Source organism: Myripristis murdjan, chromosome 9 (genome assembly GCF_902150065.1).
Source record: "Myripristis murdjan chromosome 9, fMyrMur1.1, whole genome shotgun sequence".
In the NCBI taxonomy this organism is placed as follows: Eukaryota; Metazoa; Chordata; class Actinopteri; order Holocentriformes; family Holocentridae; genus Myripristis; species Myripristis murdjan.
Window position 1 is genome coordinate 22,567,968 of NC_043988.1, and position 23,948 is coordinate 22,591,915.

At 42.2% G+C, this 23,948-nt stretch overlaps 2 protein-coding genes across 5 annotated transcripts in view; one reads left to right on the plus strand and one right to left on the minus strand.

Moving 5' to 3' along the window:
* aopep (aminopeptidase O (putative)) overlaps positions 1 to 20,200 on the plus strand; it is an 81,842-nt gene extending 61,642 nt beyond the window's left edge. For all 4 annotated transcript variants that reach the window (XM_030060117.1, XM_030060119.1, XM_030060116.1 and 1 more), the window contains exons 15-18: positions 2,525 to 2,641; positions 9,248 to 9,334; positions 9,509 to 9,657; positions 19,415 to 20,200. In XM_030060117.1, the coding sequence (XP_029915977.1) occupies positions 2,525 to 2,641; positions 9,248 to 9,334; positions 9,509 to 9,649 (345 nt within the window). In that variant the 3' untranslated portion in view covers positions 9,650 to 9,657; positions 19,415 to 20,200. The remainder of the gene's footprint in view (positions 1 to 2,524; positions 2,642 to 9,247; positions 9,335 to 9,508; positions 9,658 to 19,414) is intronic.
* A 2,731-nt stretch (positions 20,201 to 22,931) lies between these two features.
* fancc (FA complementation group C) overlaps positions 22,932 to 23,948 on the minus strand; it is a 29,374-nt gene continuing 28,357 nt past the window's right edge. Inside the window, exon 15 of the mRNA XM_030060485.1 lies at positions 22,932 to 23,240. Coding sequence (XP_029916345.1) covers positions 23,076 to 23,240 — 165 coding nt within the window. The 3' untranslated portion in view covers positions 22,932 to 23,075. The remainder of the gene's footprint in view (positions 23,241 to 23,948) is intronic.

Consider the following 23,948-nt stretch of genomic DNA (forward strand, 5'->3'; position numbering starts at 1 on the left):
TATGTGTCTGTGTGTGTGTCTTTATGTTTGTGTATGTCCGCCTGTTTGTGTGTGTGTTTGTGTGACATTCCTCTGGCCGTAATCATTAATAAGGGAGTACTCAGCCATGGAGTTCACCTTTTCTCCTGTAATTGCACACACACACACACACACACACACACACACACACACACACACACACACTACACTTCCCGACACAGGCTCTCAAACAGTAGATGTAATTTCCGTTGTCACGGTCTGTGCGAAGTTAAATTTTTCCAACCATGAGTCTAAATTCGGTTGGCAGAGCACTTTGAAAATACAACAGTGAAGGTGAAGTCATACACACCTATAGCAGGCCTCTGGATCAGGCTGTGGTTGTTGGTGTGTGTGTGTGTGTGTGTGTGTGTGTATGAACTCGTGTATATGTGTGAGTATGTCTGTCCTGTGCAGCAGTAGATCAGGGGCAGAGGGGTTGATGAAGTGTTGATGCTGCTGTTTTGATTTCACCATGGAGATGGTATACGTGGGCAGGCATACATGCATGTACCTGTCTGTATATGTATATATATATATGTGTGTGTGTGTGTGTGTGTGTGTAGAAAAAAAGAATGTCTAAATCACTTAGTAAAGTACATTTAATTTCCAGGAATTTGCTTTGGAGACATTGGTGCAAGGACATAACAACCAGCATAGTAACATAAGTATGTACAGACACAGCAGGACCTCACAGTCAGCGCAAAGGGATGTGTGTGTGTGTGTGTGTGTGTGTGTGTGTGTGTGTGTGTGTGTGTGTCTCCGTGTGTGTGTTTTATTGCTGCGCACTTTTTTTCAAAGGGTGAGGGAGGGTGAGAAAGATCATGGGTGGGCCACAGAGATACGCCTGGAGATGGAGATGCCTCTTCAGGAAACACTCAGCCTTCACAAAATGGAGGGAGGGAGGAGAGAGTCAATAAAGGGTGAGGTGAAAGACTGGAATTCCGATTTTCCACGGGGTTAGATGACCGTCAGCATGCGTGTGTGTGTGCCTGCTTGTGTGTGTGTGTGTCGCCGTTTTGTTTGAGTTGACCATCTGCCGCCTACTGTTTCACTGCTATTCCCAGAGCTCCAACAGCTATATGCCGAAATTCCTCCTGATCTTCAGTTATCTGCTAGTATTTCCCAGCAGAGCTAAAGAAGATTGTTTACCAAAGACAGTTTTAGATGGATAGGCTTTGTGTAAAAAAAAAAAAAAAAAAAAAAAATACTATTGAGCACAAATGCAGCCACTTACGCTGCTCTGTGTGAAGGTGAATGCTTGACTAGAAGAGTTCCGTCTCTGTCTGCCTCACTCCCTTTTCTTCCCTCTTGCTCTCTCAATCTCTGTCTATGTCTCTCTTTCTTCTTGCTTTCGCTCTGCTTCACTCAGTTGCACACATCGCCGCTCCTCATCCCTATTTTCACATTAGTCTCTACGGAGCCTTCAGCCTTTAATTGTGTCCCAGACTGGGACCAGAGAGGGAGGGGGGCTGAGAGAGCTAGTTGTATCCAAGAGAGAGGCAGGCAAGGCTGGGCACAGCTCTCCCTGGAGGAGGAAGTCACTCTCTCATATCGCTGCCCACATCCTTAGAATAATCTTCTAAATTCACCGCTGACTCTTCGCCGTCCCTGAAGACGTTAGTCATCAGAAGAAAATGGGTTGTTTCTTTTTGGTTTACCTCAGGATAACACAATCAGTACATGTACTTTCCAAGGAAAAGAAAAAAAAAAAAACTGTGGGTCTTTGTGATTTCACGGACACATCTCTCTTCTTTCGTCAGTAGTTTCTATCATCGCTGCAATCTGGGATTTCGTCTCAGTCTTACAAGCTGCAAAGAGAAAATGTTCCCAAAGATGTTGTTGTCTTTGGTAATATATGTCTCCAAGCTGCGGCGTGTTTCCCCTGCACTGCTGCTTCCTCCCTCTACAGTAGGAAGACATTATGGAAGGAGACAACTTCGTCATCTTTGTTTCTCTCTCTGTTTTCACTTTTCATTTCCTCCTCCAACCTGTTTACGCCTCCACCCCGTCCCACCCGATACAAATCCCAGCCCCCCCCCCCCCGAGACGTGTCTCTTTGCCTTTCAAATGATGTTTTCCTAACATTTCCCAGCTGAAAAACACATTCACTCGCTTAACCGTATTTATTTAATATCCATTTCCGCTCTGTTTTATTATGCTGAGCTTGGCTCCATTTGAAACCCTGTATTAATTGCCCTGATGGATATTGATCTTTTTTTCATCAATCCATTCCTGTGTTGAAAATAAATGAATTTTGTGGAAAATGAAGTCAATGTAAATGTATTTGCGGTATGCAATATGTGCTATGATTTTTGCTAGTGGAGATAATTTTGCTAGTTGCGTAGCTTGGAAGTTGCTGGTGTAATGAATACCTGCAGATGTGTCTGTTTATTACAGGATTATGAGACGTTTTTTGCACATGGTGCCTTAATGCATTTTTTATGAGAGTGCTTGTATCAGTAGACGCTATTAACCCCACCCATCTCTTTTTGTTTTTGTTGCTCAGGTGACATCAGACCAGCTGGTGATGCTATTGGAGCTCCTGCTGGAGGAGGCGGAGCTAAGTGCGACAGTACTGCGCATACTGCAGAGCATCTACAACCTTCAGAAGCAAGACGCTGAGGTAACACCACACACTGTCACACACATCCACATGCACAGACAAGAGAGCATATTTGTCTTTCTCTCCTCCCCAGATGTGCAGACACACAAAAATCCCTGCAACATAATCTCTAATAAAAAATAAAGTTTTCTACCCACCCAGAAGGCACAGGGCTTATAGGGCTGAAATGATTCCTCGAGGAACTCATATAATTCGATTCCTAAAATCCTCAATTCAAATTCTCTGCCTTGAAGCCTCATTTCATCCGTAGAGCTCTAAACAGCTCGTCTAGACTATGTCAGAGTGTGTAAACTGTTGGACCTATGGTGGCTACAGCCCGTTCTTACCACTACAGGGGCTGACGATGACTGAGCGTCTCTTCTTTTGCTGTTGCTGTTAGTTGACTGAGGTGTGGGAAATATGATTCTGTAATGATTCTATAATGTTCCCACCTTACCAACTATTTCCTTGGTGAAGACAGCCAAACATGTTGCTCTATTTAACGGGAGTAAACAGAGGCACAGTCACACATGACACACGCCTGCCACCAACACAAGAGAACTGCGTCTTACCCGCGTCGGGTGTCAAGTCAGCACAGAACAGGGATGAGGATCAGACCTGGCTCCCCATTATCATCTAACGGTCTCACTGAGCTACATTATGATGCGTTCAAGCTCTATTCAGTAAAAATGGGTATTGGGCGAAAGTAAATTATTGTGTTACCAAGATGTGCTCACATATAATCTTGCAAAATTTTGTTTTTAGTGGGGAAACTTGAATACATACAGTTATTTGACACATGCATTATGCATTAAACAAGTTTGGTTTGTAAAGATGTTTTTATCATTAAAATATGCAACATTAAGTGCTGATTTTTTTTTTCTAAAAAGGAATGGAATAATTGTTCAGGTTAAGAAACCTGGCCGACTTTTTTTTCTTTTCTACATGTACTATTGCTCTTAAATAAAACACAAAAGTATTTCTTGTCAGATTACTCGATGAATCAATGGGATAATCAGTAGAATACTCAATTACTAAAATAATCGATAGCTGCAGCCCTAAGGGCTTGGTAATGTGTAGTAAATTCTGCTCTAATAGCAGCTCTCTTCTTTACAGCCGCCATTACTGACTAAATCCCCCAAGTATTCTCTTCATGTTTTAGTACAGCAAATTTCCTTAATGGTACTATTATGGACTTAGACTTTAATGATGTTTGTGTGTATGTGTGAGTGTGTTTTTGTGTGTGAGTTCTGCAGCTGTCGGTATTGGCGGCTTAAGAGTTCTTTACTGTACAGCATCGCCTCCAAGTGCAGAAGCAGGAGTGTGAAAACACAGCTGTGGCAGAGCCTGTAAACTGTCCGTGTCTGTCCTCAATCATCAACACATGCCTTGTCTTGAAAAGAAAGATCTGATACATATTTCCTGTTTTACGAGCCCATATTAATTATATGAGCTGAGGTATTAATCTCATATTATGTAGCTCACATGTTCTCTTGTACAGTGCCCATAAAATTACTGTTGTACTGGATCCAGACATCTAAATTAGTGTTTAAAGCTATTTTACACTCCTACCAAACACTGACTCTACTTTTTCAATTGCATTTGTTTCAGAAAGCAATGTTTTCCACCTAATTTGTCATTTTGATTATATTTTTGTTTAGTGGGAATTTAGGAGAATTGGTGAGAATATGAAATCTGAAAACTACTCTATTCAGTAATCAACAGCTGATGAGTAATTAACAAAAGCAGATAGCACTCAGTTTTGAACCACACTAGTCATATTTTGCTTCAATGAGCTTTTGGATTGGCTTGTTTTTAATGGAATTCATTCAGCTTTGTGGTAACAGACTCAAGACAGCTTGGAGTTTGGCCTTGGATCCAGGTGTAGATTTAGACTGCGCCTCCCTGGCCTCTCTGTAGTCGGGCTGCCTGGCAGACCAAAAGAGATTCTCATCTGCAATTTCCAGGAAAAACTTTCAGTGTTTGCTAAAAATACACAGGGCCATTATGCACATACTCATGCTCGTGAGCGCGCACACGCACCTGTCTGAAGGCAATGGTCCAGTCCTAATGTTAGTAATCTCACTGAGAAGAGGTTAATCACCTACGTCTCCCCTTATAAATGTGGCCATTTATTCTCTCCCCCTCCTCCCCCCCTCGCTCTTTTTCTAGTCCTCTTCTTTCCCATTCCTTGGCTTGTCTTTGTCTATTGCCACGTCCTCTTCAGACGATTAATGATGAATTTGTTTGAAAGTTTTGGATAAATGCAGGACTGAGTGCGGAGCGGCCTCTGCGGACCTGCACTGTTTACCTCGCTGAGAAAGAGAGCCTTTTTGAGTTTATGAATATTGGATTATAAGCCTGTGAAAGGCTGTTAATAATATATACACTCACATCATATTATGATACAACAAATCCACACATGCATCTTGTCCTTGAAGAATGTATTGTACTTTCATTCAAAGGAGAACGCAGCTAACGACCACTGAGAGACAATCTCCTGCAATTATTATTTCTATGATTTCATCATCAAACCTGCCTTTCAGCTTGTAAGAACCATTGAGGAGCACTACTCATTTATAGTGTATAGACAGGAGCGACAGATTGAACACAATAAAATAATATTTAGCCATATAAAATATATAAAAAAAAAAAAACAGAGAGATAAGATAAAGAACAACAAAAGAATATAAAAAATGTAAACATCTCTCTGTTAAGAAGGGATGCAACAATATATCATGTTATCATATTAAAAAGCAATATTGGTATCAGTCCAAAAATAATTTTCACTGCCAAGATTTGGGTGATGATGCAATTTACCATTTTTGTGACTGTTTTAGTACAACTGTGTGCCATTAATAAAGCAGCAACAGAACAACTACACTTCAGTATCGACATTGATTGTTATAGGATGGAAGATATCAGATATTGGTATCGACCTCAAGACAACAGATTTCATCCCTACTGTTAAGACACTTAAAAAGAAATTAAATATGCCACAATAACACGAAGTTTTCATTTTTATATATTTAATCCATCTTAATGAGGACAGACTTGCTAGCCCAAACTAATAGACAGTAGTTTGTCTGTGACATGTTGCTGCACAGTGCTTTATTTTAGACGAGTTTATTCTGAAGGAGCGTGCAGCTTCTTTACAACTCAGTTGTAAAGGAAGTTCTCACTTGATTTAATGTGGCGTGGAGACTAGCGTGCAAGCAGTCGTTTAAGTTTCTGTGTGTGTGTGTGTGTTTCTGTGTGTGTGGGATAGTGAAAGGAAATATGTGAATGACCACGAATATGCGTGCAGCGGGACAGCTTTGCAATCGGTGTGAGTGACCATGAATACGTGTGTGAGTGTGTGTGTGAGCGGGAGCATGTGTTTGCATGTATGAGAGAGAGTGCGTGACTTTGGCTCACTTCCTTTCATATGAGCCTCATGTGATGTGTGATGCTGTGTGTCTGTGCATGCATGTGTGTGTACGGCTGAGTGTGTGTCCGTTTTTGTGAGTGAGTGTGTGTGTGTGGGTGTGTGTGGTTGAAGGCCATCTGTCAGTCAGCCACACAGGACACATTGTACCACCGTGGCCTCTTGCTACCTAGGTTAGGTTTACCCCTCCAATCACTGGAGACTCCACTGGACCACATCAAGCACCGTCCGGAAAACGCTTCCCACAGCCTGTGGAGAGGAAGAGACGAGACAGGGGGAGAGAGGGCGAGGGGGGGATAATTAAGATTGAACTGAGGAGTGTCTGGTGTCTGAGAGCAAAGATAGAAAGGAAGGAAAGAAAGAAAGAAAGAAAGAAAGAAAGAAAAGGAAAAAGAAAGACAAAGACAAGGTGGTGTTTGTGTAGCACATTTCATACACAAAAGATTCAAAGGGCTTCTTTACATAAGGCATGAAAAGTCATTTAATGGCAAGTTAGATAAATAAATAAAACCTCATAAAAGAATGAATAGCCTAAAATAAAATAAAAGTGGAGTGCAGAGGAGAATATAAAAGTTGATATATAAAAGTTGGGGCAAGTCTCAGCCCCTCTGGACGTTTGTTCCCACTGCGTGTGGCATAGAAGCTAAATGATGCTGCACTGTTTTGATTTCTGTGCTGGGAACAGTCAGCAGACCAGCACCAGATGAGCTGAGATATCTAGAGGATGCATATCGTAAAAGAGCAAAGTCAGAGATGTATTTTGGCCCTAAACCACTGAGTGATTTATAGACAGGCAGAAGTATTTTAAAATCACTTCTGTGACGCACTGGGAGGCAAGGCAGAGATCTGAAGATTGTTATGATGGGAACAGACAAATCCACAAACTGGTTTAATGTGAAAGAAAGAAAGAAGAAATGAATGAATAAATGAATAATGAAGTATCTTACTACTGTGGTTTTGCGTCTATACCCTTGACACTTCAGTTTCAGCAGCACATGCTGCTTTTCACTCATTATTGCAACAGGTTTAGGATTGCATTGTGTTTGCAGTACTTTTCCACATTAGGGCCCTGAAGTGCAGTGTTAAATAAGGCCGCTATCTGGTGGCTATGCTGGAAGATATGGACATGCATCTGGACTACATGCATTTACTTGTACTTGTGTGTGTCTGCGCGCGTGTGTGTGTGTGTGTGCGTGAGAGAGAGAGAGAGAGATTGGACATGCATAAGTTTGTTGATTGTTGAAAAGTGCGCATACAGTGTAGGTGAGTGTTAGTTGCAGCATTTGTGTGTGTGTGTGTGTGTGTGTGTCGGGGCTCGGTGGTGGAGAGGGGGTGCAGTAATAAATGATGGAATGTCTCTGTAATTGCATGTGCTGTCAGAGAGAGGGGCCCGGGCAGGGAGGAAGCAGAGTATAGAAGGGGTAAGGAGAGGTGCACCAGGCAGCTGCTCCACCCCAGGGCTCTCCCCAGGAATGTGACCCAGCACAGGGAACAGCTGCTGGGGCTACGCAGGCCAGAAGGGCAGGGCTGGCACCAGAGGGTACAGATACACACACACACACACACACACATGGACACACATATCCTTGTTCCCATGCAGGCAGAGGGTAGAATAGCAAGTTACAGTTAACCGATGCCATAAAACTTTCTGTTATGCATGCTTTGGGATTTTTTTTAAGTCTTTCAGTATGCTTGGAAATAAACAGTTGTGGAAAAGACTGCAAAGAGAAAGGAAGATTTTTTGTTTAATTTGTAAAAACGATAAGAGCAGATGACTGTAAAGGAAAACGGGATAGAGGAGAGCAAGAGGAGAATAGAAAACCCTTCTGAGGCCAATTAAACTCATGTTTATTTAGCAGGTTGCAGAGGTAATGGGTGGATTCAAATGTGGCTGTTGTCAGTGGAGCGTTGCTCAGTGTCTTTCCTAGTGCTTCATAAACAGGCAGAAGGCAGCGCAGCACTTTAGGAACCACACACACACACACACACACACACACACACAGAGACATACACAAACTGGCAATCAAAAAATTCTCATTAAAAAGTGAGTGCACACACAAAGCTCTTGACTAGATCCACTTAGCAAATTTAAACATTTTAAAAGTGGAGCAAAATGCAAACTCAGGATGATTATCAAGCCAGTACAACACTGCAGAGGGACTCAAGCCATGAGCTGCTGAGTCCCACGCTTGGTCACTGTACTTCCCATTAAAGGACTAGTTTATTACCCTGAGTATGTGGAGATAGTTATAGATACTTATTGTTATGGAGGAGCTTGTAACACCCACAGAAAACTAGCCAGGGGAAGACCGTCTGGCTTTAAAGTGTCGCATTAAAGTATTTTTCATCTGGATTTTTTGTATTTCTTTTATCATTCTCACTCTCTTTCTCTCTTTCACAAGCACACTTGTAAATATGCAAGAGTGCATCGGCGGACGCATGCATATGCACGCACACACACACACACACACACACACACACACACACACACACACACATACACACACACACACAGAGCAGATGAAGGATGATGGTTGAGGCGGGGACAGAACCAGTCTCTGATCTCTCCTGTAACCGCGGCAACAGAGCTCCTATTGATCCTCTGGGAGAAAGGCCAGGCATCAGCTTACACACACACACACACACACACAGAGTACAAACACATAAATACACACATATTGGGGACATACAAACACACAAGAAAAATAAATTGAACTTTTCTCTGTGATGAACTTTAAATTGGGATATTTTTCTTCTCAGAGCAAACTTCACATCCGTTTAATCCTAAGATGTTGGACAAATCTGTTTATTGTCAGTAGAGCAGAAGCGCCCAGCTATCTCAACTTGTCAGGCTTTTGTCTTTTGTAACTGGCACCGGGGAGGCTTGTTCAGTACATCTGGGGAAGGCCAACATCACAGGAATGTTTTCCAAAAAGCCAAAGTTTTCAGGAAATGATAAAAGAAAAGCTGATTTACTTTTCCTTCGGCAACATATCCCAGATCATTTACATTTTATTGAGTTGGTGTAGTTTGATGTTATGCTTATGATCATGTTCACCTGTCACTTGGCAAATGTATTAATACAACATGATACACTATAATTTTGCCAGAATTGTGTCTCAGAGTAAGTTATCCTTTTAACTTCATGTTGGTATTTTTTGATTCCATTTTGTTTTCCTCTGGTTGTGCTCGACTCGCAGGTCAGGCACCGCTGGTGTGAGCTGGTGGTCAAACATGGATACTCTCAGGCTTACGCAGATGTGGAACACTTCCTGGTTCATGACCAAGTAAGTACACACAGTTGCTGAACATTTATCCTGCATGATGTAAAGGAAAATGCACATCTGTTAGATAATAGATTCTGCCTGGGGGGAAAGGTTTTAGACACAAGATGCAATGAAGGATTCATGGAAAAGAAAATTGATACACTGATTGATTGCTTGTGTGTGTGTGTGTTCCAGGCCATGGGTGTATACCTGTATGGGGAGCTGATGGTACGGGAGGACGCTGAGCAGCAGGCTCTGGCCCATCGTTGTCTCTCATTGGTTCAGGAGGAAATGGACCAATCAGTACGCAGAGTGGTAGAGCAGATGGTCCTGTGACACTGCAGGTGAATTCTCAGTCTGACTCATCATTGGCGAAAAGAGGGTCGTTGTCTGTGATTCACCTAATTTCACAGCTCCCGCTGAGTGTGGTGATGTTGTGTCCCACTGTCTGTTTTGTGCCCCCGGCCATGGGTTTTCAGTTGGAGACATAAAACAGAGCGAATAAAAAACTTGAATTTAAAAGCTTAAACTTTAATTTGCTACAGATTTTTTAATTCAAATCTCATTCCCACATCTCATTATCTGGAGAGAAGTTAGTTCGGAGTGAGCTGTATACTGACATGCAGAGTTCGACACAGAAACTGTGAAAACTCCGTCGGCCCAATTTGTGTCTCTTCAGTTGAATTTAAAGATCCTTTGCGTAGGATTGTAAAACAGGAGCTGCAGTGATAAGCTCAGGGCTTTCATATTTGGAGTTTTGATTTGCAGTAAAATTCCTCCCAAAAGTCTGGTGAGTTTCACTTTAAACACTGTGGCGAAAAGCAGTAACGAAACACCAATATAGTTTCACACCAGCTGTAAGAATGTAGCAGCAGTGTTTCACAGAAAATGCTTTGAGAAACTCGTGGATGGGCTGCCTTTTACTATTCAGAATCAGATTTCAGCTGGGAGTAGCACCTTCGTCATTCATCTTTTGCTCTTCCTTAAGCATTGTCACGTTTTAGAAATGCAATATGTTGATCTTCTATCTCACTGTTTTGCTCTGAGGTGGCCCCTGTAAAAGAAACCTTTGTGTTGGATCGATTCTGATTCCATCTGCACCAGTGGACAGTCCACCCTCCAGTCACTTGGCTACCTAGACTGCACATTCCTTTCTGAGCCTGTGTGTGTGTGTGTCTGTGTGTCTGTGTGCGCGCGCACGTATGTGTGTAGACTCAGAATGGGGCCTTCTCCGTGGTTTCACAGCAGCGCCGTCAGGATGTGTTTGTCAGGGAAGGAATTTGGGAATGTGTTCCTCAAACAAACGAGAGTGAGAAGAGAAAGAGGGAGAGAACGGGTCAGCGAGCGTTTTCTGAGGGGCTCAGGAGAGCCTCCACTCGGAGCAGGGTGATTTTTACACTATTTACCATGAAATTCCTCCCGTGTGTGTGTGTGTGTGTAACCACAACTGTCACCCACTGGGCTTTCGGGATTCTCAAAACAGTGAGGGGTTTATTGGTCACTTCCCTCGCAAATGAGGGGAAGAGAGAAATTTACGGTTTAGACAGACAGAGAGAAAAGGGAGAAAGAAGCAGCGGAGGGGAGGAACGGGACGAAGACAAGTTTCTTTGAAGGTGGTGATCTTTTCATAGGAGCGGTGCCTTTACTGACACGAACCTTTCAGTGATGAGAGCAAGCCATTAAACCAGTCAAGGCTTTACAGTCTGACTATTGTACCCTCTCTCAAAGCTGTTGTTAACTTTGAACAATGCATCACTATACCGTAGTGAGGATTCTGCAGTATAGTATTGCAAAATTAATGTGGTGCATTGTCTGTCCTTATTAAAGATGCATTTTGGAACCGTTTGCTTGTAACACAACCATTCTGATCTTTGTTTTGTTTTTGACAACTAAAATGCCAACATCTTTTTTTTTTTTTTTTTTTTATTTTTTTTTTTTTTTAATTCAGCCAACCATGTGTTTTTGCATGCATTTTAAGGGAAAAATTCCAGTTCAAAATGCATTCAAACTATTTAAAAAGAGGAACTGGTGACTTAAATTGCATATCTGGTGCCATTTTGTTGATTTAGGATTTATATATGTTCTCCCATTAGTAAAATGAGCATGTGATATAAATAGAGAGCAGCTGCACGCTAAATGGGTGAAAAAAGTGCACTGTACCTCTTCTCTTCTCCCTGTATGTTTGCTTAATGTCGCTGCAAATCAGTGAGTCTACAAAGAAGCACTTGCTGATTTATTTTCAGTGATGGCCAGCTATGCTACATAGTTGACTTTTTTCCATTCCTGTTAAATGCCATTGTAGCCGTACTGAGAACATGTCAATCAGCTTTTGGCCTGTTAGCAAATACAACATTGACAACCGCAAAAAAGCACCAGAAGCACTTTTTTTTTAAAGATTTTTTTTGCCATCTCTGCTTTATTTGACACTCACAGTCGAGAGAGACAGGAAAGGCAGGGGAGGGAGAGGGGATGACATGCAGCAAATGGCCTGAGGTTGGATTCACCAGGGCGCCCCAAGAGGCACAGTTTAACTCAACAGTGCATGGTCTTCAATAGTTTTTAGGCCAGCATTTTCCTTTAACCTCTTAGGACCTGGCGTACACATGCGTGGACATCACATTTTGGGTTATATTACCGTAGTAGTTAATTCTGCTTACCTGGGGCCATCTGGCCACGTATGTGACCCTTACACTACCTACCACTACTTGTTTTATATTTTGTTACAAGCATATGATGCCTTACTGTAGCTGTGACTGTCCAAAGGGGGCAAAAATGTTGCTACTTCATTTTGTTTTTTGCACTGTGATATTCAAAACATGTTCAAAAATATGTTTGTATCTGTTATTAATACAAGACGAAGCACAAAAGGACAAAAACTGCAATGTTCAGGGTGGAAATAAAGACTTTTGCACTCTATTACACAAAGGCAACTTTAGTGTGTTTTAAGGAAATTGAGACATATTTGGACATCATTTTTCTCTAAAACTACACCATGTAAAAAGATGATGCTTAGTTTTTATACTTATCAGGGTCCAGTAAGCCAAAATAGAATCATATGTATATCAAATAAGAGCTCGGGTCTTAAGAGGTTAAGAAAATTTTGGGCAAATGAATTTATATAGGACTAAGCAATATTATGTCAGAGTAAGTCTGCGACCCCATTCTGATTTCTTTTTGACCTTCCTTTTGGTGCAGACCAAGTCTTTGAAAACTACTCGCCATGGTATTACCTAGCACATCCCCATCAAGTGGGTTTTAGTCTGCACAAGGCTGCTCTGACCTTGGCAGACAGAGGATGTGTCAGGAGGCCGTGCTAAATACTTGTCCACATCAACCTGAGTGACTTCCAGCGCTAAATCCTTTCTCAGGCTGTGACCAAGCCACTACAAGACAGGCTTTTATCTTCGCACACACACACACACAGACACACACACAGACATATGCGCGTACACGCATCCACGCTGAAAGAGACAGCTTTATGCATTTGCACAGGATGTGAAAGGCTTTCTAGGCAAGTGCTCTGTATCTGGCTCATTCCTGATAAATCTCTCTGACACACACATCCACACAAAACACGACACACACATACATACAGGCCCTACTTGTCTGTGCCCGCAGATCTCTTGTCACCATCCCTCACTGCCTCGCTGCAACCTCCCAGTGAAGTCCCACTACGGGCACAGGAATGGCAAAGAAAATGAAATGGCAAAGAACGGAACATTTTAGAGATTAATTTCCCATCTTTTGCAATTGTTTCCTACTGGTTTGCACCAAATGAGCCTCTCTAAACATCAATGGATCATGCTGGTCAACTCAGCTCAGGTCCAAATCGCTCTCCAATTAAAATGATGGATGAACCATCGCCCTCCTTGCTTTTTCATATTGGACTGTAGGGAGATGGATTTATGTTTTACTGCTCGGTTTGTGCTCCCTCATCGTCCTTTCTTAAGTAGAGCACTCCTGCCTGTAGCCCCTACACGCTTAGGCACACACACAGGGCAGAGTACAGTGGGATTAGACTGAGGCGGGCTGAGAGGGTTTTAACTGAAAACAACATGCCTGTCAGGGTGCGCTCCCTGCTCTGTGTTTTTAAAGGAGAAGGGTGGTCTCTCTCTCTTTCTCTCATCTTTCGTCCTCCCCACTCACTCTCTCGCTCTTTTCTTCCCCCGGTACATGCCTCTGGAATCCCTCTTGATCCGCTTAATGAGGGGCATATCGCCGGTGTAGCCGAGCGTGGCGAATAGGAGAGGAGGAGAGGGGTAACCAAGGAAATAGTGAGAGAGGGGGAGAGGATCTACAGGTCTGCACTTTACTGTCAGCACGCCGATGGCATGCATAAGGGAGGGAGGAAGACAGAGGGAGAGGGAGCAGAAAAAGTTGGAGATCTTTTATTTCAGGGTCGTGTGGGTTTGTGGCACACTGGCTGAGCGACTGAAAGATGTAGGTGAAGAGAGAGAGAGAGAGAGAGGATTTTGTTCTTTCATGTCTGGGCTGTGAGGGTTCCTGGCGTGCTGATTTGTGACTTATGATAAAATCACATTGCCAGGGATTACCACACAGCCCTGACCCAGCCTGCTGCCATGGCAACCTGCCCCTCCACCCCTCATACATACACACACACATACACACACGCCCCAGAAACTCAAACTAAAGAAGCCATAATTACTTGAGGAGTGTGTGATTCGGTGTTCGAGTGGAGCTGGCGAACAGAAAAGCGATGATGCGGGTGCCAGAGGGTCCGATGACGCGTGTGCGGATGTTTGTGCAAATATTTGTGCATGTGTGTATGTGTCAAGTCAGTCAGCCAGACAGGTTTTGTAACCTCTCTCCAGCCAGGTGCAGAGCTTAGCTGATTGGTGAACAGTGATTGATCTCCTCTTTGTTCACAGTGGCTAAGTTCTGCCCCTGAGGAGAGCATGACCCAGACAACCAGACAAAGAACGAAAGAATGACAGTAAATGGGTGAAAAGAGAGGAAGAGAGCGAGAGAAAGAGAGGGAGCCTGGGGTCCAAATTGTCCCATGTTCCTGCAGAGTTGTACAGTGATGTGTGTGCCGTGTGTTCACATAGCTGAGCCTTATTTTTCACACCTCAGCTGTCTAATGTGTGCTCAGACATTTCTGTGTTACAAGACGCCCCCACAACCCGTTCTCCTGTCTCCTGCATTCATACTAGCCAACCTTGAGAAATATGGAGATTTTCAAAAAAAGGTGTAGGGGAGTGATCATTGACCTTATTTTGTGCTCTCTTTTCTGCCTATACCTTTGAAATACAGTACAAAAAGCATCTTCTCCTTTTTAATTTCTTGCAGAAAGTCACTGTATTTGAAAAATCTAAAGTCTGAAAACTGCATATTATTTTACGATTTAGGCCCTACATAATAACATAATGACAAGGGAAGTGATTCATCTTGCACAAGCCAACAATTGACTAAAATTACAATATTGCCATGCGACACATGCCAAACAGGAGAAGCTTTTCTTATTTTTTTTTTTCCTTTTACGAATGTAGAGATCCGTCTGGATCTCATGCTGCTATCTTAAACACAGTCCTGTTTTGCTTAAATCAAATAAGCCCCTGGCAGGAAAAAAATACATTAGTCTGAATGTGAGACTCTCTCACTGACTCCCAGCCAAAACACAAGCAGTCAAGTCTGCCTAATCGGAAGGCAGAACTGCCAATCATGGACGTAAGGTAACCATGGAGACTGCATTTTTTGGTGTAACATATTTTGTTGATAGTTTGGAAACAGCAGTGATAGTATACGGACAAGAGTTTTTGCGTTACTACTTCTAACAAATATGGTGAATGGGAAAATTTTTAAAGAAAAACTGATCAAAATCTGGGAGAGAAAATAAGGAGAAATGAGACCCAGAGAGAACAGCAAGAGAAAGTGGCATGAAAATCGAGAGTCTCCTAGGAAAATGAGGGGGGTTGGCAAGTATGCCTCCATTTTTCTCGCTCCGCACTCATGTGTCCTCCCTTTGGCTGCCCCATTTCATCTTATTCTTTCCGTCCTTTTTCAGTGGCCTTTCCTCCAGCCTGCCCTCTTATCTCCTCTCACTTTTCCCTTGTCCTCCCCTCTGCTCCTCCCTCTACCTTTCTCCACTCCATCTTTTTTCACTCCAGGCTACTCCCCCTTTCCTTCTTTTCTCTCCTTTCCCATGTTCTTCCCATAATCCACTCTGTCTCATATGTCTAACACCTTTCCACTGAGACCTTTTCACTCAGAGGGGTTAAACTTGAAGGCCTCCTCACAAATTTGAAATGCCGTGCAGTGTCACTAATGAGCCCTGCACTATGATCTCCTGCTCTGCCTGTTGTTCTCTTTCCTTCTTTCATCTTTTCTCCCCTGTCTCTCGACCCCATCCCATCTCCATTTTACAGCTTTTTCATTTTTCTCCCCTATCTGCCTTTATCTCTTTCTGGAGACACAGTATAAAAGCTAATCTTTAGGATAATGCTGGTTACACACTTTGTGGTGCGTGTGTAGGTGAGAGTTAAGCGCCTCACGAGAGAGACAGCCTGACTGTAGCTACAGTACTAATAAGGCCAGGGGAGACCAAAACAACGCTGCTGACAGCTTTTCCATTAATCCTTGGAGCAGTGGCTAATATCATCATCATGCTCGTCATCATGGTCCTGCATCTCCATCATAATGTCCACCAGGTGGTAGCCTGGAGGGGATATTGCATGTATGTCTGTCCATGAGTGTGTGTGTATAGCTGTCTGCACCTAAACCCACATACTACTGAGAAAAGTTTGTTCTCACTATTGCCACCCCCTCTCTTCATTCACTCTCTAGCTCACTCGACTACCACTGCTCTCTCTATCTCTCTCTCTTTCACTCTCACTCACACTCTCGTCTGAAGCCAGAGCTGACCTGACTGTGGTTTTCCGTTATCTGACTTAGTCGCATTCATGCGAGGGTCAACCCAGGAGGCTGTGCATCCACAGACTGACAGGCAAAAGGTTTTTATTTGGTATATTTTTTGGCTTGAGCACTGCATATTAAAAAGCTTTTTTTCTTTTATCATATTTCCGTAAAAGCCTTACGATGGCAGGGAAAACACTATTTTTTCTGTCCATGTGTGCATTTATTTGTCCACGACTAACCGTGCGTACTACTGGGTCTATCAGCCTGATATTTGTTGTAAACAGTTATGACTGAAGGACCTCTCGTAGTTGTGGTCAAAACCTTTGAAAAACCTGTTTTACACCACAAGTGAGTGCCAACTCCTTAGTTGGGTTTTTGCCTAAGTCCAAGCACTGGACAAGGGAGATACACAGGTAGTGCCTCCATATTTTCCTTTTCTCAGTAGATGAAAAACGGGGTGTTTTGTTACCTAAGTCACTGCAGAAGGGGAGATGCACCTGGTGGAGATCTGCACTCTACTGGGTGCACAGAGTTTTCAGTTGTTGTGCTCTGTCTGAAATTTTAAAAAGTTAACAGCCTGCAGCAAATCAGGACTTGGGATCATTCTGTAAGACTTAAAGTACTTAAGGTTCTAAGCTTAGGATAATTTTGGCAGTGAAAAGGGGCATTTGTGCATCCCTGGTTGATATGTATTGATTTCTGATCTAATTTCAGCCTGAGGTAGCCAAGGTGCAAAGATCCATGAAGCAGATGGATTCTCAGAGAACATGTTCCCACACTGTTAAGGAAAAATAAGACAGAGGCTTCAAAAGATGGAAATCTCGTTAAGATTTTAGAGCTTGCCTTTGTTTAGGGATGCGAGTCTCACTTTGTGGGTGCAAAACAGCGTCTCTACAATGGATTTACTTCTCACTGTAAAGCTGTAATTTCCGTTATCTTGTCTTATGAGAAGGAGAAACCTGTGATCCTGTAAAAGACCCACTAATATAAACAAAAGCAGGAATTCTCACTTGGGTTACAACAAAAACTTTGCAAGCGTGACAGAGTGTCCGGTGAGAGGCTTCCCAACTTACTGAAGATTAAGTTCAGCAAAATGATATTAACTGTGGCACCTGCTTTGAAAAACAGCTTTCTCAGCAACATCAGCACATTTATCATGTGAGTTTATATTTACTGTGCATCATCTGTCATCAACACAATCATCAGTTTATATTGATCTTGTCCAGAATGACCTAAAAATATTTGAGAATGTGTAAGAAAGTGAGAGATATTGACCTGCACAATGAAACAACAAAACATCTCTTACAAAGTCCTACTAACTGCTCTCCAACAACCAAAATAACAACATTTCAGCAGCAGGTCTGGAATAAATCATGATAAATGAGTAAGACCTCTAAGTTCAGAATAGTGGTACACCGAAACTGACTCTTCTATAAAATTTATAACCTCTGTTATAGGCCATCGTATTGCACTGGGCCTGCTTCAGAGTCAACTTTTACACCAGCTAAATGTAATGCAAAACTCTTATCATTCTGAACTGATACCACGCAAAACACTGACAGATGGCTGAAAATGTATTTTAAAACTGGTCACTCTAGCCTTTTGGCAAATCAGAATATTAACAGCGAGGAGGTATTATAGCGCTCTATATTCACTACGGCAAAATGGCGACTAAACGAGGACAGATGTGTGAATTAGAAATGAGGGCCATGTGGAGCCTGCCATTTTTAGACCTATATTTAGGGCCTGTTAAAAGAGTAATGACCATCAAAGGCCTGTAAAAGAGAGGAATTGCCATCAGAGCCCATATCTAAAAGGTGATTTATTACACTCTAATGGGAGGGAAATGGTGCTCTGCACATCAAAGGACAAAGCAACATTGTATAAAGACACCGAAAATAAACTTATTCAGCCCACACCGCCCACACCCTCTTTTCTTGGTGCTATAAGTAAACTTGACTGATTATCTCTTTAATGTCAAGTGTATTTTGGGTAGCTGTTCCAGGGTTTGGATTAGATTAGATTCAATTTCAAAGTGTAAGTCAGCAACTTTTTGAGTTCTGAGTAATGCAATATGCATGCATGCTCCTTATGGAAAATTGTAGAATATGATTTTGAGGAAATTAGATTTTTTTTTTAATGATTGGATTCATTGCTTAAATAGTCCCTTAGCTTTTTCGTGCCAATAATTTTGGATAACTAGGTATATGCATCTGAGACTCCTAAGCTCTCACCACCCAACGGTGATGTGGCTGAAGCGGCATTGAGGTTTCCTCCAAGTCAATCACACATTTGACCAGCTGGCATAATCCAGCAGTGCTAACATTTTAAATGGACCCTATGTGGTTTCTCGTGGGTTTGGCCCTGCAGGACTGCCTGATACACATCCTGAGTTGGCAATGCATTTTTGCTTCATTATAGGCATTGCCAAAAAAAAAAAAAAAAAAAAAAGCGTCCACAACGAATGAGTGCTTCATGATAGAAAGAAAAAGAAAGATTTGGGCATGGCCTCCTGTGCCTACTGAGCTGATAATCAGTCCTATAGAACCACTGGCTCAGTTCAGCAGGAACAGGAGTCCAGTCCATTCACCACCGACCCAGAGTGTTCACAAAGACTGGTTGCAAGACACTGTAGTGCATTATGGTCAAAACGTCCCTGTATTGAGGCACCGGATTGAGAATGAGTGATGCAGTGTAGTACACACCTGCATTCAAAAGCTGCGGCTCAATTGTGCATTAAAGTCTGAGCCAACTTAGTTAATGATTAGGGATTTCTTTTTCAGGATTGTGTGGGGAAATTATCACATCTGTGGTATCACAATATTCACACCGCACGCGCCTTGGTGTCTGATGAACACACAACTTCAAGTGACTGCTTTGTATGATTTTGTTCTTTTTCAGGAGGATAATAATGTCAGAAAAGTAATTTGTCGATTAAATGTACTACTCAAATACCAGATGAAATCTTGTGACGACTAGTCAACCATCAAGAAATATAAGTTGGGGACAATCCTACCGCATACTGTACACATCTGTTTCGAGCTTCCTTGGCTTTGGAACCGCTTATGTCTTGTAATATCATCAAAACTGGATTGTCTGGAATGGATACGCAGTAATTAATGTTGATCTTTCAATCCAGTAGATATCTACACTTCAGCCATAGAGGATTGCAGACTTCTGCCAAATGTTCTGTAATGCTCCAACTTACATTTCTTTCTTCTCCAGGGTGACGGAGATGACAGGAGCTTGGCACGGGGGGGTTGTGAGAGTCCAGCACTCACCTCCTCTCCCTCTGCAGGAGAAGGGACACTACAGAATCACCAGCAACTCTCACAGAAAGTACAGCCCCAATGAGCAGCATGAACACCAGAAGGCTGCACTTTTAGTTGATATCTAGTGCCAACTGGCAAGGTTTAGTGCACAGGAGTAGTACTCATTAAAATCTAAAGAAATGGCTGGTGTGTATGCATATGTGTTTAACCATGCAACCCGTTCGCAACAATAATCCACAGTTCTACACTCAATCCTGGATCAGAGATAGGACTTACCCATATCTTTCCTCTGTATTCCCCAAGAACTGAAATGAAGAGAGTTAGGGGACATCGAGGTATTTCATGGATAAAGACACATTGTCTCCATGCATGTTTAATACTCTTAGCACTGCTGTGTTTGTCTGTGTGCACGTGTGTGAGCGCTTGTCTGTTTAGTCTGAGGCTATGATCTAGCTCTAAGAGTTTAGACTGGAAATACTTGGAGGTGAGTCATGTTTTCATACATAACAAATTACTTCACTCCTCCCTGTGATCACTGGTGTCAAAGAATATACAAGAGAAGACATGGACCATTCTCAGGGCATTTCTATTTACTTGTAAATTATGTTTTTGTAATTGCAACGCCAACAAATAATAAAGATGGGTCATTTTTGTTTCACTGTGACTTTTTATGTTTAGTGAACCGTTTTGACATGATACTGATGTACACACAATTAAAAAAAAAAGTGTTTGATCCACACATGAACGCATGAGTTTCATTTATGCTCATTCTGTTACTGTGGTAGGAAATTCTTCCTCCCTGGGCTACATTTACATTACAAAGTGTAAAGTGATGAAATCCAGTGGTTTGCTTAAGCTGTTACACACAAAGCATTTTTGTCAAGCAGCAGGCCATATTGAAAATTGGAATGAAATTGGAATTCATGCCTCAGCTGTATCACACTTGGGTTTATCTGCCACTCAGTAGAAACAGTTAAGTAGAAAAGTTAAACTCATAAAGAAGCTACTCGAGTTATTGAGTTAACAAATTGAAAGTTTGGCCTGATGGTGGTGCTGATGGAAAGGTCATGGGGTCAACAAAATCAGTAAGATTCCTCCTCTAGGGGTCATGAATATGCATAGAAATTTTCAAAAGACTTGAGTAAAAGTTCTGTTCACAGCCAGGCTTTGCAGCAGTGAACCTAGAAAATCCATAATATCCCTTATGTGTCATATAATTAGTTGTTTGTTTAAAATCAAGTGAGTGAATTAAGCGCTGCATGCATCATTTATTCCTAAAAAATACTTAAAATCAATTTATAATGACAGCTAAGCTAAGCTGTGAAACCGAAGCCTGTCATATTTTGCCATGCCTCATGCCACATGCAAAATACTGATTGAAGAATTTTATATTAAAAAAAAAAAAAAAGAGCCTTGGACAAACAGGATTATGCTGTGTGATGTTACACTGCAGATTGCCATATGTGAGGACAGGCAGGTGTGAAGCACAAACTCTGCCAACGCTGCTGCCGTGGATTGTCCAGAATATCTGGCGCTGGACAGTGACTTCTAAAATACACCCACATTATTGATCTCGCAAGGGCCGACTCAAACAGGTGCTTGGTGGTGAATATTGCGTGTAACATGTCAACTGAGCTAAACTTTTGCAGAGACTGAATGGATGCATTAGATATTCAGCATGCTTAATCAGTAATGATTTGCATTTGAAATCTGGAGCTGAGCGAGGGGTGTGGAGAACTAATGGTCTGCTAACGCCGGGCGCCTGTAGAGTGGGTGGTCCAAGCTGGAGGGCATTTCCTAGGAGGAATCTCCTTCCCGACAAGATCATTCCCGGGCCATTTATTTTCTGTCAAATAACTAACAATGGTGTTTTCTTGAACGAAAGGTGACACCAGTCCTTGGAAAAGCTCTTCAACATCGACCACCTGGACAGAATGCTGTCTTTTGGTAAAATATGGACACCACGTGCAGATGGCAGCCTTCCACCCACCTGTCAGCATGTACAAAACGAATGGACCAATTAATCACACGTGATATACTAGTCATAACAGTCGCATATCAGTCAAATGACAAGTGTGTCATAGCATGCACCATCCAGTTTCTGTCACGCTACATAAAAATAACATTCCTAATGTAATGTCACGGTCTGATTTTCACTGCCTGCTTTGCAGTTGTCTTCTGATGAGGATTGTGGTAATAAAAGTATAAATAATAATGTATTATGTGTCAAAAATTATGCTGAAGTTAATTTACCAAACTGAGATCTCTATCGCTCTAACCTTGCAATCTTTAAATGGGGGTGGCAGCGTTTGTCTCTAGCACAAGTATGGCAAGACACCTTAAGTGACACGCCACTGATTAATCACTTCAAGGCTGACAAAATATATATATATATATCTCACTATCAAGACACAAATCTCAAGGTCTGATAACTTATGTACCAAATTTAAAATGAAACAGAAATGATACCGAATAAAAGCAAAAATTAATTAGATCTGCTTAGGCATCCATAAAATGTGGAGGCGTAGTGTGGGAATAAATCCAGGCACAGTCAACCGTTTACAGTGTGCGTTGTGAGGTAGGTACGTAGGAATCGAAGCATTTCAAGTATCCTCAAACGTTTGATTCAAGTGCTCATCTTACAAGTTACACTGCACCAACAGCACATGATGAAACACATGGGGCAGGGATACACTCTTCAACTTTATTTATAAATCATGAAAGACCAGAGTATGTACGGAATCGTGTAACATTTCGCTATCCAACATGTATTAAACATTAAACATCGCTGGAATATGTTGCTCATGTCGAGGTATTTTAACACAAACAGCACTTGTACAAACACAGCTGGTCTTTGCTTTTCCTTCCCTCCCAACCTAAATGTTCTCCAGTCGGAGTGTGTGGTGTGAAGAATTTATACTGCAAGACAATTATATGAGTGGGAGGGATCTGACACGTTTTATGAGCTGCTGCTTCCTCGCAGGATGATCTGTCATCACTGAGGCATCCTTGTGGGCCCAGCAGTTGTGTGTGTACGTGTGTGTGTGTGTGTGTGTGTGTAATTGTAGCCTCTCCAAATAATCTGTCCTTACTCTGGTGTTTTGACACACTCTTCAGACTCCTGTTGTTCTCGTGCTGCATGTCTACAAGAGCGTGGCTATTTGTTATTCTGCAAACGTGCCCTGAAAACCCCTCAGCTCATCTTCAGCTCATCTTCAGCTCACTGCTGCGTGTTCATGTGCATGAATGTATGTTTGGATATGTGTGCGTTAGGGCATTAACGTAAAGGTCGGCGGCGTCCAGCCCGCCTGATGCCGGCTGGCTCGCCTGATGCCGACCGGTTTTTTATTCAAACAAGATTTTGTGCATTTAAAAAGTATTTTTCCAAAAGCAAACACCGCTCGTGTTGCCCCCCAAGTCAAAAAGCCAAACTGCCCCCTCTCCCTCCTCTCCCCTCCCCACTACCGGTGTTGACGGGTCGACGTAACGTCGACGACATTGCTTGAAACGTCGACGTGAAAAAGTCTGGCATCGTCAATGCCCTAGTGTGCGTGTGTGTGTGTCCTCGATCTCACCTGGCCGCGTATATGTATGCATGTGTGTGTGTTTGGTTCTCAGCAGGGCTCCATATGCATGTCTGAGAGCATGTTTTGGAGAGCCTGGATCCTGAGCTGAACTCTGTTAGCATCACTTGATGAGCAGCTTCCACCGTTGAGTCTGAGCTCCACTGAGCTGAGAACACACGCTGCTTCACCAACCAGGCCAGACCGCTCCACCACCTGGACTGACACACACACACACACACACACACACACACACACACACACACACACACACACAAATCCACTCTTTAAAAAAACATTTCACAGTACAAGTGTACATAAAGGTTTGTGCAGTCCATATCCAAGTAATTGAACAACACAAATATTTGAAATTTAAGGTGGCACTCAAAATGCAAAGAATCTCCTAACAACGATACAAAGAGAGGATACAATTCAACTGGACAGCACTCCGAATTTTTTTTTTTTTTTTGTCACATTATAGTTGTTGGAAGGTGATCATTTAATGTTAACTGGAAAATTCAGATTTAAAATTCTGATGTCATTTCTAACTGAGTCACACATTCCACATTATGTTCACATTTCAGTACTTAGGGTCCACCCTACACCCAAAAAACTAACTCTGATGAACTGAGTAATTCTGAATGAAAAAAAAAAACTGCTGTTCAATATCCAAAAGAGCATCTAAACAAATGTCTGAAAAACATATGACATTTGGGATGACAATGAAAGTCTGTATATTCTTGCATCTTGCAGTATAAATTTGAAGATTTTTCTTTTCACATTTGCATCTAGAAAAAAATTCAAACAAACTCCAAAATAGCATCTTTTGTTTTGGAACTCTATACCTAAAATGTGTGGACCATAATCTTGGAGAGTGGCTTTTTAAAATGGGGAATGTGGGAAAGAGTGTAATGCACAAGTCAT